The following is a 17,051-nucleotide window of genomic DNA, read 5'->3' as shown; positions in this document are numbered from 1 at the left end:
TAGCTGCCAAATGGGCTTAGTTTTGGGGATTTTGGCAAAGAAATAAAAGGCTGAGTTGGGACTATGTTTGAGAAAGTTCAATTTAGGATAATAAAGGCATTTGGTTTATGTAATTTGTAAGCAGAACTAAGTTAGTAAATAAAACTCTTTAATTGTTGAGACCAAATATGGTAAGCTTGAAACAATACCTTAGACAAACTAAACAACTCCACATTTAAATTCAAGACGATTGTAGTCCCAAAGTTGATCGTTTAACCCAACAGTCTACTGAACTGGGGAAGCCCTTAGCACGCGACATTTCCGTACCTGGCAGACAATGGGACAATTGTGGCAACAGTCGCACAGACGACACCTTAATAGCCCCATAAAACGAGGCGACAATACCCACAAAGGCAGCCAGGCACAGACTCTTTGCCAAAGACAATTGCTCGGGGAGCAGAAAGGTCGCAGATGCTGCGTCATGAACCAGGTCCAAGCCATGATAGCCGTATTATTTTCGCCATGAGAACCGCTGGCCAAAAGCTGCAAAACGCCAATGCGCCAGCTTGTAGACAAAGTCGGGATGTGGGATGTGGAATGGTGTTGGAACCTGGGGAGCGATGCTCATGGTTTTATTTGCAGTCGGGATAGAAATTATATTTACAGTGGCGCTGTTTATTTGAAAATGGCGTGACAACAGCCCAACTCAAACGATTCGCCAAAAGACACAATCTCATGAATGTGACTTTAAAAATATTTTCATTGATAAATTATAGTATAGTTTATAAAAAATTTATTTAAGTTTGTAATAAGCAAGTGAACTTAATCTAAAGGCTCTTGATAATTGAACAATATGACTATAGTTATTTTAGGTATAAGGTCCTTGATAATACGAGTGTAGCTGCATTGCCACTGGCCCGAAATTCACTTTGGTTTTCGGAGTCCACAAGAAAGAGATGCGCTGGAAAGCCAACTGCAGAGCGCCATGCTCGGACTTCTCCTTGAGGCCACAAATCATTTTGCGGCAGTTGGATTGGTTTGCAATGGGATGGGAATGGAGCTGGTTGCAAAGCCAATGGAGCCAGGAAAAGCTGGAGAGGAAGGGATTCGGCAAGGGATGCAGATATAAAGTTGTTGCGAACGGAACTCACACTCGAGCCCCCCGGGATTCAGATAGGAATTTCAACGTGAGTGTGAGTGGATGTGTGTGTGTGTGTGTGCCTTGGATATTACGACACTTGGCAAGTTGAAGATTTATGCCGCAATTACCGCAAGTGTAAACTAATTACGGGCTTAAAGTGCCAACCCGGAGATAATGGCGGCCGACAACAAAAGCAACAGTGAAATAACAATCCGAATGTAAGAAAGCGTTAAAGTTAACTCGCCGCCGTTGTTGTTATTTTCAGTGGCTACTGGTCATTAAGAGCTGGTCATTAACAGTGGCTTATCAATTTGAATTATTTCTCTGGCAAAAGAAGTGTGCGGGATTTCGTTAAGTGGCTCGATGGGTGAAATAGGGAAGCGTTGGGCTCGAAAAACATCCAGCATCGCCTTCCCTTTCCCCTGGGATCTGCTTTAATCTAAATTGTTCGTGTCTGCCATTTCTCAACTTGGACACCAGCTACTTGTTGCTGCCCCTTTTGAATGCTGCACACTGAAAAAATCAATTGATTTATAAGATATTAGCTCTGCTAGTAACTTGACCCATTGACATCTTTTCTTTTTATACATCTTTGAATTCGCATCATCACTTTAAACTGTTATAAATCATTAAAACAGCTACAAATTAATAGTTTATCTCAAATGTTAAAGCTTATTTGAAACTCGAAAGCGTAGATAAGCCGAATCAGAGAAACTTTTAATTTCCTAAATAAAAGTGGTCATGGCTTTTTCATTGTGCACCTGATTCTATCACTCTGCGAATGAAACTCCGACTGAAATTAAAGAGGCAAACCTCCCGTGGAGGGTGTGTGCCCGCAGATAAATAAAAGCCCGGCAGCTTTTGTCGGCAATGTTCACGTTTTAATTACAAGCAGCTCAGCTGGACGGCAGATACACGGATGCAATGTTGTGGCACCTTTGGCAACCCGAGAAGAGGTTAATGTGGCGCGAATTGCTCTTTCGGCTCCCTGGGCTGCTCCATCGCGATGATCTTTATAATGACACGGCAGCCGGTAAGAGGCGATTTACTTCTGGAGTTAACAGTGCTATTAAAGTTTGAAAAGCTCATGATAGGTTTTCATTAAATGCATGGGTTTCCAAGTCGTATCAAATGGTTATGTAATTACGGAGTTGGCGATAAACTTTGACTTGAATTATGCACCATCCTTGGTCAGCTACAAATTTGCATTCGCCAAATGCTGCCGACTGGTTTGCTTGTTAGCTGTCCGACTCTCCCATTCATTTGCAGCCACGCCATACAAGGCGTATACGCAATGTGTGACAAAGCAGCAGCTGCAATTCGATGCGGTCATACAGTTCTGCCATTAATGAGCAGCAGCATTGATTTGATCAATGAGAGGCGAGAACATTATCACTGGGCTATGCGTACATGCACTGAGGGAAACATAGTTAAGCAATAATATGTAAAAAATGCTATAAAGTATTTGATATTTCCCCTCATTATACCCTTGCAGAGCAAAAGGGTATTATAATTTCAGTCAGAAGTTTGCAACGCAGTGAAGGAGACACCTCAGACCCCATAAAGTATATATATTCTTGATCAGCATCACGAGCAGAATCGAAATATGTATGTACGTCTGTCCGTCTGTCCGTCTGTCCGTCTGTCCGTCTGTCCGTCTGTGCGTTTCCGCGCAAACTAGTCTCTCAGTTTTAAAGCTATCGTGCTGAAACTTTCCCAAAAGTTGTGTAGTTGTTGCACGCAGTATATCTGTCGGAACGGGCCGGATCGGCCGACTATATCGGATAGCTCCAATACAAGAGAATGAAATAAAAAATTCTCACTCTATTGTTTTTCATCAGATCGACTTGAATTCTTCAAGATGGCGTTTTCTAACTGTTACTGAATTTCGGATTAAATTTGATCAAAATCGGATAACTCTATCATATAGCTGCCATAGGAGGGATCGAAAATTATATATAGAATTAATGGAAATAAATTGATAACATCGTTGTTTTTCATCAGACAAGTATAATTTTTGGAATATAGAGTGTTCTTACGACTCTTGAATTACGAGTTAAATTTGATCAAAATCGGACAACTATATCGACATATTTGATGACTGCAAGGGTATATAAGCTTCGGCTTGCCGAAGCTAGCTTCCTTTCTTGTTTAACTTTAAATGTTTTGCAGCCAGATTATTTTTACTGGAGCTATTTTTTGTTGCTCATAAATAAATTTTACAAGGTTTATTCAAAATGCAAATCTGTTAGAATTTTACTGCATGTGCAGGCCAATTAACCAAAGCCCCTGCTGAGTTCAAGTGCGGCTTCTTCATCTTCATTAGGGGCACTCGCCTTCGTGGCTGATCGGTTTTTAGTGCGTCACTGACACAGATTGCATGTGGTCGACATTCATAAGCGTTGCCTGCTGTCCAAACCTTTCACTTTTGTAGAATAAACTTGTTCGGACACCAAACAAACAAACCCAGTCGACAAACAAGCACAAACAGACAGGCAGGCGAGGGGGAAAACAAGATGTTTTCCCATTCCACGGCGGACAACAAAAGCAACAGCAGATGCAACCACAAATGTTAGACAGGCGTCGTCGAACTGCAGCTACCCACTCGTCTTGTTTGGCCACAAGCTCCTCCTCCTCGTTGGCCAACAAATGTCAGAGGATTCACAACAAGTGCTGCACTCAAACCACAATTGTATCGTTGTCGAGTAAGATCAATACTGACCGACTTCGAACCGATTAATCCTCTGACAATGAGAACCGAACTGAAATTTATTTATATACTTGTATATACTGTCGAGTCTCCTTGTCTATTGGACTCTCTGTTTAACTTACGGACATTAATTTGCTAATTTATGGTCCGCAGCACGGCAAAACTCCTGGCCGTTGCGCCACAATAAACACCACATTTAGTTTTATTGATTTAAGCAAAAATTACCCAAAAACGAACGGCTGAAATGGCAGGCTGATAAATTTTATAGTCGAGGGCAAACAGTCCTGAAGAGCGGCCCATAAAGTCGAATGTTAATGTTAATGTCTTTCTACGTGTTTGTTCCATAATTAATGGACAGCCCGGTCATTATGCAATACCAGTAATGATCTGTCCACAAGACTGAAGAGGAATAGTTTGCTCTTGCATAAATAATGAAGAATTAGGAATGTCAATATTTAGCCAAGGTTTATCACATAATTTGTGAGAGTCATGAATAACTTTAGCATTTTCCAAGACTCACAGTCCTTTGACCAAATTACTTGAGATACTGAAATTCTGCATTCTGGAAGTTACAATTCAAAGTGAACTTATGCATTAAAATGAAATGTCCAAGATAACTTGTTTAAGCATTTTGAATGCAATTATATCTCTTTGTGTACCCACAGAAAAGTACTTTTAAAAACGGAATTCTTTCAGCAATTGCCCGTAACTTTTGAGATTTGATCATTTAATTGCAGGACACTGCAATATTCCAAAAAATATGGTTTAGATAAATAAAGAAGGATGAAGGGGTTTCAAAGAGTGGCCCCCTTAAGGTTCTTGGAAATGTAATTTGTTATTTTTTCATAAGTTTGAACACTGCCATTTGCAAGCTCACAGATGGACCAAAACAAATTGAGCGTAAACAAATCAATGGGATGGAAGGGCTAAGAGTTCCATGGAGAGGTCACAAAGGAAACCGGAATTGCAGATGGGGGAGATCCGAGTGGCGAGATAAACAAATCGCAAGAAGGGGAGACTAATTGCAGCCTGTTGCTGCAGTTGCTGCTGCTGCTGCTGTTGCCGTTGCTGCTGCAGCTGCTGCCTCTGTGGGTTTTATCTTTTAATTTGCCACAAAACGCACAAAGTGCACTCAACACTCGGTGGCGTGGGTGTGCATCTCTGTGTTTGCTAGCCAGCCAGCCGATGAGCTCGCTGGCCAGGCCTGGGAATCCTCTCACTTTTTTCACATGCACTCCCCATTGTGTCTCGGGGATGTGCTCGTAGCAACGATGATGAAGATCCCAGCTGGCTCGCCGACTGCGTGCCTGCCGCTTGCTGGATATGACACAGATTACGTAACGCGAAATTAACATTTTAACACAATTCAACAGAAAGAGAAGACGATGACGCGGCTACAACGTCTGCCGCAGCCTCACATCGAGAAATAAAACAAGAGAGCTGGGTTTTAACCGAAGACCGTAGCCTGAAATACCCTCTCAGCTTTAGGAAATATAAATTCTAAATGCTGACAAACAATGAGTAGATCCTCAAGTTCGAAATCTCCATTAATCCAATTATCCTTTAAAGTTACAACTTAATAAAAATTTATTTAGGAAGCTTATTTTACCTATCATGGCAGACCCCTAGAAAAACCTCGAATACCCCTTCTTCGAGTCACAAAAATGCAAAAGAGAAAAAGTGGAAATGGGAACCCGTTGCGGATTGGACTGCTGCCCGCCTCCTGGTTCGGACCTGCCCATTTGGCCGGCGATGGCTCATCAGTCTTGGCTCTACCTGTATGACGTGTCCAACAGGGGCTCAGCTTTCGGGAGGACGACGGCGGCGATTGTAATGATGACGACGGCCAATGCATGGGCACTTTCGGGCCAAGAGTTACGCCTCTTGCAGTCAATTATGCAATTAACGTTGTGCCAGCAAACAAGAAGCAATCGCGCCAAATGAGCCGCGTTTCCTACACATTGCACATTACTCGTCGCCGCATTGACAAAACAGCCTCAAACGGAGATGGCAGATGCAAATTCAGAGGCGCTGGCCAGCTGCCACCAGATCGATAGTTAGATGGGCAAAACCAAAAAAAAAAAAAAAAAAAACCAACCAACAAAAGAAAAAAAGAAGAAATAGCTGACAAAGTAGTGATACTCGTACTCAATCCAAAGTTGCAATCGCCCGGGGCTCGCTGAAAACTGTGAAGTGTCATCGCCCCAAGTCAGCAACAATATTATTCCCCCTCCGATCTCTGATTTCGACTTATTGTTTTGGCCGCGGTGTGTTTCCCAGCAATTAGATGATGGTCTGTGATTTGCAACTCGTGCAAACGAATTTAGGAAACACTTGACAAATATTGACAAAGTGCAACGGCGAAGGGAATGCAAAATTGCGAGCGTGCGGCGTTTTTTCTTGCAATTTAAAGATAGAGAAGTAAGAGATATTGTATTTTATTAAGTAATTTATCAGGTAAAACGTTTAATTTAAGTCTTTTAATAAATTGCTCTTCCCACGTAACACAACCAATTCATCCTTTTGCCCACTCAAACAATTAAGCTAAAGATTACTCAACAAGTCAATGATTTTCAATCGACTTTTGACAACGGGCGACAATTACGATTTGGAGGAAGCTGCGACAGAGTCGAGGTCCCATGGGGAGATCGGGTAATTTGCTAATCATTTCAACTGCCAATTGGCTGAAATATTTCAAAGACGCCAGACACAAGGAAGAAATTGTCAACGATGAATTGAGGGGGGAATCGAGCGAAGGGAGCAGCCATGAGAAAATGAGAAATCCAAGTCAGCAAAATTGTTGCCGGGTTAAGTAACCAAATAACTATTGGTAGCCACTTTTTGGGCAACTGCATCGAAGGATGGTCATTGGGAGCTTGGACATCGGCGGGGAGAGCCAGTGCATCAAAAAGTGAATGGCAGATGAAGCTGCATCGCCTTGGGCTCGAATTGGGTAACATTGCACAGCGGTGGGCGAAACTGTCAGCAATTGTTTTTGTTTCCATTTTTTGGGTTGGCTTGGGCTCTTTCAGTTCGGCAGACGAAGGAGTCCCTGTCGGATGAAGTCTGTCTGATCTCATCGGGATTGGACAGTCATTGGATGTCGGCATTCCCCCGCAAATATGGCAATTATAATTACTGGCCAACCCGCAAATATGGGTCGCAAGCACAAATCGGGTTGGGTTAATATGATTATGTTATATTATGTTTCTTAATCAACTCACTTTAATTTATAGGATTTAATATATTATTTGTTCAACTAGGAAATGGGGAACCTTTAATCAAGAAGTATAGTTTTTTTCGGCCAGGAAAGTTTGTAGACAGCTCACATATTCACACTCTTGGCCAACTGGCTTTGGCTCCCATCTTCTTCTTCTGTTCAGCTGCACAATTGGCCGTCGAGTTGGGGGCTCGTTTGACAACTAACGTGGTTACGTGGTACCCAGTATCCAGTACCCAGTACCCAGTCCACCCCCACCCTCAAAGCTATTGATTTCCTGGAAGACCGCAAAATGCTGGATGGCATCTTCAGACGGCGTCTTGTACGCAGACGCAATGGCAATTGCATCGCGCCAAAGGCCTCCAGCTGGCAAGTGGATGGGTTCGGGGACCCCTGTACCAAGTACGGACCACATGCACCGCATAAATCTCTTCTCATTTACTTTTGCCGAAACTCGGCTCGTGCAAGTTTATAGTAAATAGTGGCTGTGCCTTGTGCCGTGTGATTATGTGAGCATTACATGCCATTTGGCACGCTGCCACAGCCCAAAAAAAGAAAACAATTGTTACCAAAACAAAAATTTGAAATACTCTCAAAACAATTTTAACCAATACGCAAATACAGTAGACATTGTTTTTCCGCGATCGTTAAAATGTTTCAAAAGTATTTTATGTTAAGATTTTCTGCACAGAAAATCACCAAGATAATTGGAAGTTATCCAAGAGCCATAAAAGACACAAGTACCCTCCGCAAGGGTATAAAACAAACTGTGAGGAGCAGGAAGCCAGCCTTGCCTTGCTCCCCATTGACCCCAGATTTTTCTACGCTCGAGCGGAGAAAAACGAGAAAAAATGCAAAATCAATTTGAAGATTGCTTGCTTCGACAGCTGTCGTCATAGTCGTTGTCTGTTCAGCAGACTTTGTTCCGCTGATGGCTCAGTTTGAGTCTCGGTTTGGCTTTAGGTTTTTGGTTTTTGGTTTTCGGTTGTAACCGAAGTGAGCCCACTTGGAGCAGTCAACAAGTGGGGGCCTGTCATTGACTGCAGATCGAGGTAGTGGCAAGGTGCTGTGATTGGGGTTAAACTTTAGAGTCAACAAAACGCAGGCGGGAGATGGCTTCGCTTATGCAAGAGGAGCTGGCAAACCAATATTATGGGTACTTGCCAAAATGCCTTTTCAATACACCCTAATTGCGGAATTTTTCCTAGTTCGTATAATTAAATAATCAAGGGAATTACCCTTAAATATGCTTTGATCAAGTAAACGACAATCAAGAAAACCAACAACAGCGTTTCTCTGTGAACTCGTTGTTTAATCATTTATTACTTTAGACAATATGCAATGCAAAATGTATTGTATTTAATTATAAATCATTTCTATGTTTGAGCAATTCAACTTGTTTTAATCTGTAAGTGTTTTTAGTCGGATTCCACTCATATTAAAGAAATGGAAAACGTTTTTACATATTTAACTGCTTTAGAATTGGATTATACATTCTTTATTGAATCACTTTGCTGTTTTAAACCCACAAAATCTTAGATAAGGGACCACCATATGTTTTGGCCACTTTATTCATTTGAACAAAACCCTTTTTGCAAAGGCCTTCCTCTAAAGGGATTTTTCCACTGGCGCGCTCCATTTAAAAGCAAATTAGTTTTTGCGGTGGCCCGGAAAGGGGGATGACCGGATTGGGATGGACTCACCTTGCGTTTGGAGCGGGCCATCCGCTGGTCACGGGAGTTCTCCGCCTCGCCGGGCGGTCGTTTGCCCCAGACACGGATGGCGATCCGGGTGTAGGTGAAGATGAGCACCGCGAGCGGCACGACGAACTGCAGCGCGAAGAGGGACAGTGTGTAGTAATACTCCTGCGTCCGCGAGGGCCACATCTCCCGGCAAATGTATCTGATGGATGCAAAGGACACCGCATGAAAAGAGGGGAGAGGCGGGGAAGAGAATTAGTTTCGAGTGGACAGATCCGGCGGGCTCCCAAAATCATCTGTCACAAAAGGATACCCGCAGATGCCGGCTCAAGCTTTTCCCTTCACGACTGAGTGCGCATTTTCATTTTCATGCTAAGCTCTTCAAGTTCCTGCGAACAATTTCAGGATGCGACGCTCCCCAAAAACTTATTTGATTTTCCCCGTTCTGACAGAGTTTCAGTTGCATTCAACTGAAGTTTAATGAATTTAAAGATTTACTTCTAACGAAATGATATGCTTCTGTTGCTCTTTTGACAATAGAAATAGTAATATAGTTTAACGATCCACTTCCTTTAAAGCCATAACGTTGTGCAGCTTGACTTTTAACTTGCTCATCCTATTCTTGCCACTGTGTTGCTATTCCAATTAAATACATTGTAACGTGACCTTCGTTTCTGCAGATGAATTTGCAATTTGCATTTACATTATTCTCGTCCACTCGTCTTTTTTGCTTTCAGAGTAAAACAAGAAAAGAAGCTAGGTTTGGCAGGCTGAAGCGTTTATATCCTTTCAGTCATTACAAATGTCGAGCGAAATGCATAACGGCTAAACAAAGCCATTTTTTGGAAATTCAAAAAAGGCTGCATCATAAAAATTGAAAAAAATCGGTCAAAAAATAAACAAATTTCTAAGAAGTCAGTTTGTTATAGAATTAAAATACAAACATTTAGAGGTATGCCACTTGTTAGTTAAAGAAGTTAGTTACAGAATTAATATGTAAACTTTTAATTCATTTCAAAATCGGACTTAAATTGTAATAGTTATGGACTAAGAACTGGTGAAATTTGATAAATTTTCAGCAAAACCATTTTTTTCTAGGGCAACAGAATCCATAGATGGACATTTTAATTGGGGCTTAAACTGTCTCTTTCATTGCATTTCACTTCTGACGCAAATTGTAATACCTTCTGCAAGCGTAAAAAAAAAATACTGCTGGAAGCTTAGCTCCCTGATTTGTGGGTGATGGCAGAAAATGTATGAATCAGACTTAACTTTAAAAACGTGCCCTGGACTTCGGAATCCTTTACCGTTCCCGCAGTCAGTGATTTTTTTCTCAAGTTGAAATTCCGTGAAATAATGGCAGTAAGGCCTAAAGACAAGCCCATCAGTCTTAGCAAGGAGACAATTCCATGAAGTCGTTTAATGTGAAACATACAATCACTCTTAAAGCCTGTCCTACATATGCGAGCAGTAAGCAAGTACACTCAAAAAAATAAACTTTTGTTTTTAATACTATAAAAATAGATCTTGAAAAAAAATGCTCTTCAAATGGAATATGAAAATCGGTTGTTGATTTACTTTACAACATTTCTTATTTAAATGGAAAATTTTATTAAAGCCAAAGTAAAATATTGTAAGCATTTTACCGAGTGTATAGAAATATAACAAAAGCACTCCGACACTTACGGTTTATTGTTCGGGGGCTCGGTACTTACCTCTCGCATTTCTCGTGCCACGGCGACATGGGAATGTCGAGGCCGGAAACCAGTGGTATTGGGAAGGCCGTGGCAAGGGCGACAAACCAAACGCCGCTGATGATGAGTTTAGCATAACTGCGGAAAAAAAAGAAGGCATATTTGAGTGGGTCGTAAGAACATTCAAATCCCTGCTAAATATTTAAATTGTCAGTTATTTTTAGTCATCTGTCATCCGCTTTTCTTTTGACACTTGACGAATGCTCCCATAAATTGTTGAACAATTTACATATTTCCGTTCAACGTGGCGTATGCGTGATGCTGGAGTTTGACGAAGCATGATAAGCGCGCATTAAGCTGGCTTGTTTTGTCTTAAAGACCGCTCTGCGGGAGCTGCGTGTGGGTAAATTACAGTCAAGTTGAATAATTATCGGCCATATTTGCGCTTTGTCCCCGCAAATATTTGCAGAAGCCATGAAGGATGACTTTCGCTGGCCACCAATACCAACACACTCGCACGCACGCACACACACGCACGCAACCCCTGACGTCAGTGTGTGACTTCCATTTGCTCAACACAGAAATAAAATGTGGGTAAGTATTTTAGATTTAAAACAACTATAATGGAATAAAACAAAATAAAAGAAACTTATAGACTAAATAAATTAAATAGAATAAAAGAAAGTTCCTGTTTTTTTTTCCTTCAATTTCTGTTTTCTTTTTGACTTTCATTATTGAGATTATCTCCTAGAAATGACTAAAAATTACTTTTAGACGATTGGCGATAGTTTTTTTTTTTTTAGCTAAATGCTTGCAGGGTATATGCTATTCGAGTGTAAATACTCGCGCTTTTGAACTCAGCGGCAGATGAGATGAATGCCCACGGAGTAGCTCCGTAGATGGTCTGACTTTTAAAAGGGGACAGCTATATCATGTTACCAATGAATTGACGTTTTCGACGCCTTCAAACAATGTTGGTTTGCCAGCCGGCCGCTTTGGATTTTTAGTAAACGCTGTGTCAGGATCTCAGATTACTATTTAAACCAATTAACATGAGGTGACGTGCTCAGACGCCGTCTAACTAAAGGCCTGCCAAAACCCAGTCCCTAGGGAAAGTCGCTTAGGTCAAGTGGCCAAAGTGGACGCCAGTGTAAATACCCCAGAGGCCACTTAACTGTGTCCAGGCACGCCAGTGAATGTTTGAACTTAGCGGGTGCTTTGTAAAAAGCCTACTAAAATGGTGACAAGAGATTGCAAAAAAACAAGAAAAATTTAGTATGCCCTGCAAAAGAGCGTCTTTCGAAATGTAATATAAATTTAGATCATTTCAAAGTCTTATAACTTTAAAGGTGTTTATTGCATTGAAATGATATACAAATGCTTTAAAATTTTTAATTACCGTTTTGTGATCCGTGGCCGCAATGGCCACATGATGGCTATATAGCGGTCTATGCTGATGGCCACCAAAGTGTAGGCTGTAACCAGAACGGATACCGCCTGGGAGTAGTTCACAAAGTGGCAGAGAAACACGCCAAAGGGCCAGTAATTGAGGATAAAAAGCGAGATAAAGGACGAGGGCACGCAGAAGAAGGACATCAGGATGTCGCCGAGAGCCAAGCTGGCTATAAAGTAATTGGTAACTGTACGCATGCGCGGCGTTGACTGGACGATATAGCAGACCGTTCCGTTGCCGATCAGTGCGAAGAAGAAGATGGGAATGTACAACATGTAGATGGTGGTTTTAAAGTAGACACTGGACCACATATCCTCCGACTCGATGTCGTCGCCATCGCAGCTGAAGTTCATCATCATGGTGATGTTGAAGCTCTCGTGCTGCATTCCATTCAGTGTGGTTGTGGACTCATATCCGTAGGTTGACCCTTCATCCTGGGATTGCTGTATTGTGGCATTGTATAGAAGCGAGGCGGAGTCCGGCAGGTTGAAGGATCCCTCCTGGTAGTCCTCCTCCTCGTTCCTCAGCAGCGGCTGCTGAGGAGCTATGTAGTACATCCTGTCGATGCCCTCGGGCATCCGACGGCTCCTCCTGAGCAGCAGACTATTGTCGAAATCCATTCGAGCGTGTCGGTGAGGAAGCCACAAACTCTTAAGCCAACTTCAAGTCGTTGAGAACTTTTCCGGGCATTCTAAACCAAAATCCTGGCACTTCAAACTCGTCTCCTGGCTGCCATCTGCAAGTAAAAGTTGGAGGATATAATAAGCTAAAGAAATAAAATATTTGCAGCACTACATTGCGGCTACGTGATAATTCGCTTTAGCCGTTTCAGAAATAAGCGTTGCATAGTTTTTGGCGGGAGTAAGTATAAGAGTTTACTAAGCCATATCAGCTTTATAAATGGAATAAAGTTTTCTAAGGGAAAACTAAAACTAAAACGGTTTTACATTTGCAATGCTGGTAATTAAACGCAACCCACAATTTAAAATTTACGACATCCACCAGTTGAAATTGAGTTGAATGCGAAAGTAATTAAATGCGCAGATCGAACAAGTTAATGCGTATCAACTCGAGTTAACGTATGTGGGAGATGAAAGTAATTTAAACGTGAACGTTGCGATACGTTGACATGTCGTCTGCCGCATGGACTCATTTAATTCCATGCCATTTGAGTCAGCTTCACATCGTTTTAATATCTTGCTGAATGAACTCTGACAACAGTCGACATCCCTTGGCAGCCGCCCACTTTCCCGTCCAATCGACCACCCACCGACAAGGACAGTATAAGGTTATCAAGTGGGTAAATTGCTTATCTCAGCACAATAATGAGGCTGGGAGCTTTGCAAGTGTCTGAACGTGTGAGGAGTTGTTTTCTGTCATTTCTCCAGCCTTCAGTGTTTTTTTTTATCAATTATTCTGGCAAATTGCTCGACCCAGGAGTCCCTGCCAGGAAATCCCATTACATTTGGACGGATTTAAAATACTCGACATTGTTTATTGACATTTTGGGCCACTTCCGTTTACAAATTCGGTAAAAGTTGAGGAATTTTTTCATTACTGTCATAGAAACACATTTATATTCGGAGTTTTTCGATAAGAAGGCCACGAAATTACGCATTACTTGAAGTGTCATTTGATAACGTGGAGTGCAAGATGAGGTTGCTAGTAATGCATAAATTCCAAAGATTGTGATTATATAAATTTTTCTAGAATAGCCTGTCTAAAGTACAAGTTCAACCAGGCTTTTATGTTATCGACTGTTATGGTACCTGGATGGTTAAAAATCTTTATATTAAGTTAAAGTATTTTTAAAGTGGAATTAATTTCGCGACTCAAAAATAGCCAAAAATAATTAGGAATTCGACTGGCAATCAAGTTGTGTGCATTGGTAGGCAGTCCTTGATTAACGATCAGCTCATTTATTTTGTATTAACATTACATGGTGAAATGTGCACCGAATGCCAAACAGGAAAAATAATTACATGCTGGTAAGCCACCTTCGTTCAATATTCCGAGGAAACCACCTAATAAAACGAAATAAAAATGGCTGAACCAAGGCAACAAATCCAAATTAAAGCACGCAACACAGGCCGCAGGCAACTGGATGGGAGTGAAGGTCCCGAAACGGAAAATTAATGTTGGTAATAAAATAAAATGCAAAATATTGACGAAAAATCACGTACAAGAATGGACTCCGTGCACTGTATATATATATGTGCGCCACTGAAAATGTATATATGCGCCACTGAAAATGTAATAACGATTTAGATTTCCCAGGAAAAAGGCAGCAAATCAGATTTTTCGGGCTTAGTTGGCGCATTATTTTGTATAGCGGGCTTTTAGGCTGAGCGAGAGCCAACAACAAAGGCGCCGCTTAGACCAAAAAAGGTAGCCACCCATCAAAAATGGATTTCATAAAGTTAATTCTCACACAAAAATAAACAAAGTAAAAAAGCGGGCAACATTTAAACGAAAGCCTAGGATAACAGAAAATTTAAAATTCTTCAAAGGCCACAGAGACCAAAGATGAAACTTAAAACCCCTCTCAGCGGGCAGCCTTTTGGTCTGAAAATAGAATTCTACTCTGCCTTAAGGCTTAAACAATGATGAAAGAAATAGCCAATAAGCTTCTCTTATTTAGCTTGAAAGGTATATTTTGGAAGACTCATTTTTGACTATGAAAAATTACCAATCCCTAGGCTTTAATTTTAATGATATTGTTAAGTACACATTTTTTAGCCTAATATTCACATAGGTATGCGTAATCCTGTTGTTATTAACAAAAAATAAAAATAAATACTTGCCAATCAATAGATAAAATGCCATCAGATTCCGCATTCCAAAAAAAAAAAACGTTTTGTGGCAATTGTGTAGCAATCAGATTCATTAAAATGTACTTATACCACCAGGCGAGTCCAAGAAATGCCGGTCGATCTAATCGCAGACAGATAAGACGACCACCATGGCACCTATAAAAGAGCCTCTTCTCCAACTGAACAACCATCAGTTGTGGGTCCCACTACAATATGAAGACTTTCTTAATTTTCGCACTCTTTGCTCTAGCCGGTAAGTTCAGATCAACTTGGCAGTCATGGTAAAATCTTTAACAAAATGTTTTCTCCACAACAGCTTCGGCTTACGCCTTGGAGGAATCCGAGCGCATCAATGGCGAGAACGGCTGGTACGTTCCCCAGCAGGACGGCTCCCTCGAGTGGGTGGACAAGGACGTGGCTGAGGAGTGGATGGAGGCCCAGGAGAAGCTGGAGGCTCGTGGCCTGACCACCGTTCCTGTGAACTTCTACCTGTACACCCCTTCGAACCCCACGAAGAGCAAGCACATCTATGCCACCACCAAGTCCATCAGTGCCTCCAACTTCAACGCTGCCCACCCGACCCGCATCGTGATCCACGGCTGGACCCAGAGCTACCTGAACAGCATGAACACCGACATCCGCAAGGCGTGGCTCTCCAAGGGAGACTACAACGTGATCATCGTGGACTGGGCCCGTGCCCGTTCCGTGGACTACGCCACCTCCGTCATGGCTGTGGCCTCCACCGGTAAGAAGGTGGCCAACATGATCAACTTCTTGCACTCCAACTACGGCATGTCCCTGGATTCCCTGTATGTGATTGGCCACAGTCTGGGAGCCCATGTTGCTGGATACGCCGGCAAGAACACCAACGGCCAGGTGCACACCATTGTGGGTCTGGACCCCGCCCTTCCCCTCTTTAGCTACAACAAGCCCAACAAGCGCCTGAATGCCGACGATGCCTGGTACGTGGAGTCCATCCAGACCAACGGAGGAACCCTGGGATTCTTGAAGCCCATCGGCAAGGGAGCCTTCTACCCCAACGGCGGCAAGACTCAGCCCGGATGCCCCCTGGATGTGACTGGCGCCTGCTCCCACGGACGCTCCACCACCTACTACGCCGAGGCCGTCTCCGAGGACAACTTTGGAACCATCAAGTGCGGAGATTACGAGGCTGCCGTCTCCAAGGAGTGCGGAAGCACCTACAGCAGTGTTCGCATGGGAGCTGACACCAATGCCTACATGGTCGATGGTGACTTCTATGTGCCCGTCAACAGCAAGGCTCCTTTCGGCATGATTAACTGATCGAAAAATAATAAACAATAATGCTCAATGAAATATTTTTTTCTCAGTATTTATTTTCACTTTTAAGCTTTTTACCTTCCCATGCTAAATATTTATTTTTCAAGAAATTCTAAAGCAAACCATTGTGCTGACTGCTCCTAACGCTTTAGCCTTTTTTAAAGAAAAGAAAAAAGTGTTTTTGCTAAATATTTACTTTACCAAGACCAACGAAAACATTTAAACAAAAGTCAGAGTGAAGGGAAACTTTGCTTTCGGCACTGCTAAAACTTTTTGAGCACTGAAATAAATCCGAAGCAAAATTTCGTAAGATATTCACCTGCACTAGTACATTTAAAAGAAATTGGAGCACCATTTTTCCTTTCTTACTCAATTACTAAATTAGTTTAAGCTCATACCATTTAGTATAAAACGAAAAATAACTTATCTTGGTGGGCTTAAGAATTTCTCCCTGTACATCTCCAACCGCAACTGGCAATATCTTGACACTGTCGTCAGAAACATTTTGCCACTTTATGAGGCATGTTTGTAATTATTATTAATGAGCAACCAGCAAGCACCATTTTGCCTTGGCAAACTCAGCAGCCACTTCCATATGTATTCCATTGTAGTTGAGGGCACACCCCACCAGTATTTGAATAGAAATCCTCTCCACTCCGCAGGAGGTCTGTGCGTCCTTGTGGCCCAATTAGCTCTCGAGTATGCCAAGAATTTTTCTACGAGTATGTGCAGCTGTCGGGTTGAAGTTCCCTGACTCCACTTGAGATTCGCACAGTTAATCATCCGATAGGATATTTTTGGGGGCAGCTCTTGAGGCACAAGAGACTGATAAGGGGATTTGCCGACCTTCAACCCGCCCCGAAAAAAGATGAACAATTTTATTTGCCTCCTGTCCTTATTTATTGTCTGACATGTTTATTGTTTCTTGCGGCTCTTGCGAGAAATTGAATTTTATTGTGCCCAAATATTGCCCCTGCCTCAAGATATTTAACCATATGAGGCCAGTGATTTGTGGCCTGAAGTCCGCTTAAAGCGGGTCGAA

At 42.1% G+C, this 17,051-nt stretch overlaps 2 protein-coding genes across 3 annotated transcripts in view; one reads left to right on the top strand and one right to left on the bottom strand.

The window, feature by feature from the left end:
• Positions 1–17,051, bottom strand: part of LOC108086537 (RYamide receptor) — a 57,920-nt gene that overhangs the window by 20,542 nt on the left and 20,327 nt on the right. For both annotated transcript variants that reach the window (XM_017183474.2, XM_017183475.2), the window contains exons 2-4: positions 11,844–12,633; positions 10,466–10,582; positions 8,754–8,952 (exon numbers count right to left, since the gene is read on the bottom strand). In XM_017183474.2, coding sequence (XP_017038963.1) covers positions 8,754–8,952; positions 10,466–10,582; positions 11,844–12,517 — 990 coding nt within the window. In that variant the 5' untranslated portion in view covers positions 12,518–12,633. The remainder of the gene's footprint in view (positions 1–8,753; positions 8,953–10,465; positions 10,583–11,843; positions 12,634–17,051) is intronic.
• On the top strand, positions 14,924–16,039 carry LOC108086540 (phospholipase A1-like). The gene is made up of 2 exons (XM_017183477.1): positions 14,924–14,963; positions 15,027–16,039. The coding sequence occupies exons 1-2, from the start codon at positions 14,924–14,926 to the stop codon at positions 16,010–16,012; spliced, it is 1,026 nt and encodes a 341-aa protein (XP_017038966.1). The 3' UTR covers positions 16,013–16,039.

The sequence above is a fragment of the Drosophila ficusphila genome, unplaced genomic scaffold, assembly GCF_018152265.1.
Source record: "Drosophila ficusphila isolate 14025-0441.05 unplaced genomic scaffold, ASM1815226v1 contig_791, whole genome shotgun sequence".
Lineage (NCBI taxonomy): Eukaryota > Metazoa > Arthropoda > Insecta > Diptera > Drosophilidae > Drosophila > Drosophila ficusphila.
Note: the sequence above shows the minus strand (reverse complement) of the source record. Positions and strands in the feature narration are given on the sequence as shown.

Bases quoted from the DNA above. Each gene is read 5' to 3' on its own strand.
- LOC108086540 (XM_017183477.1), top strand. From the start codon at position 14,924: ATGAAGACTTTCTTAATTTTCGCACTCTTTGCTCTAGCCG. The intron at 14,964-15,026 runs GTAAGTTCAGAT...TCTCCACAACAG, and splicing joins CGCACTCTTTGCTCTAGCCG to CTTCGGCTTACGCCTTGGAG.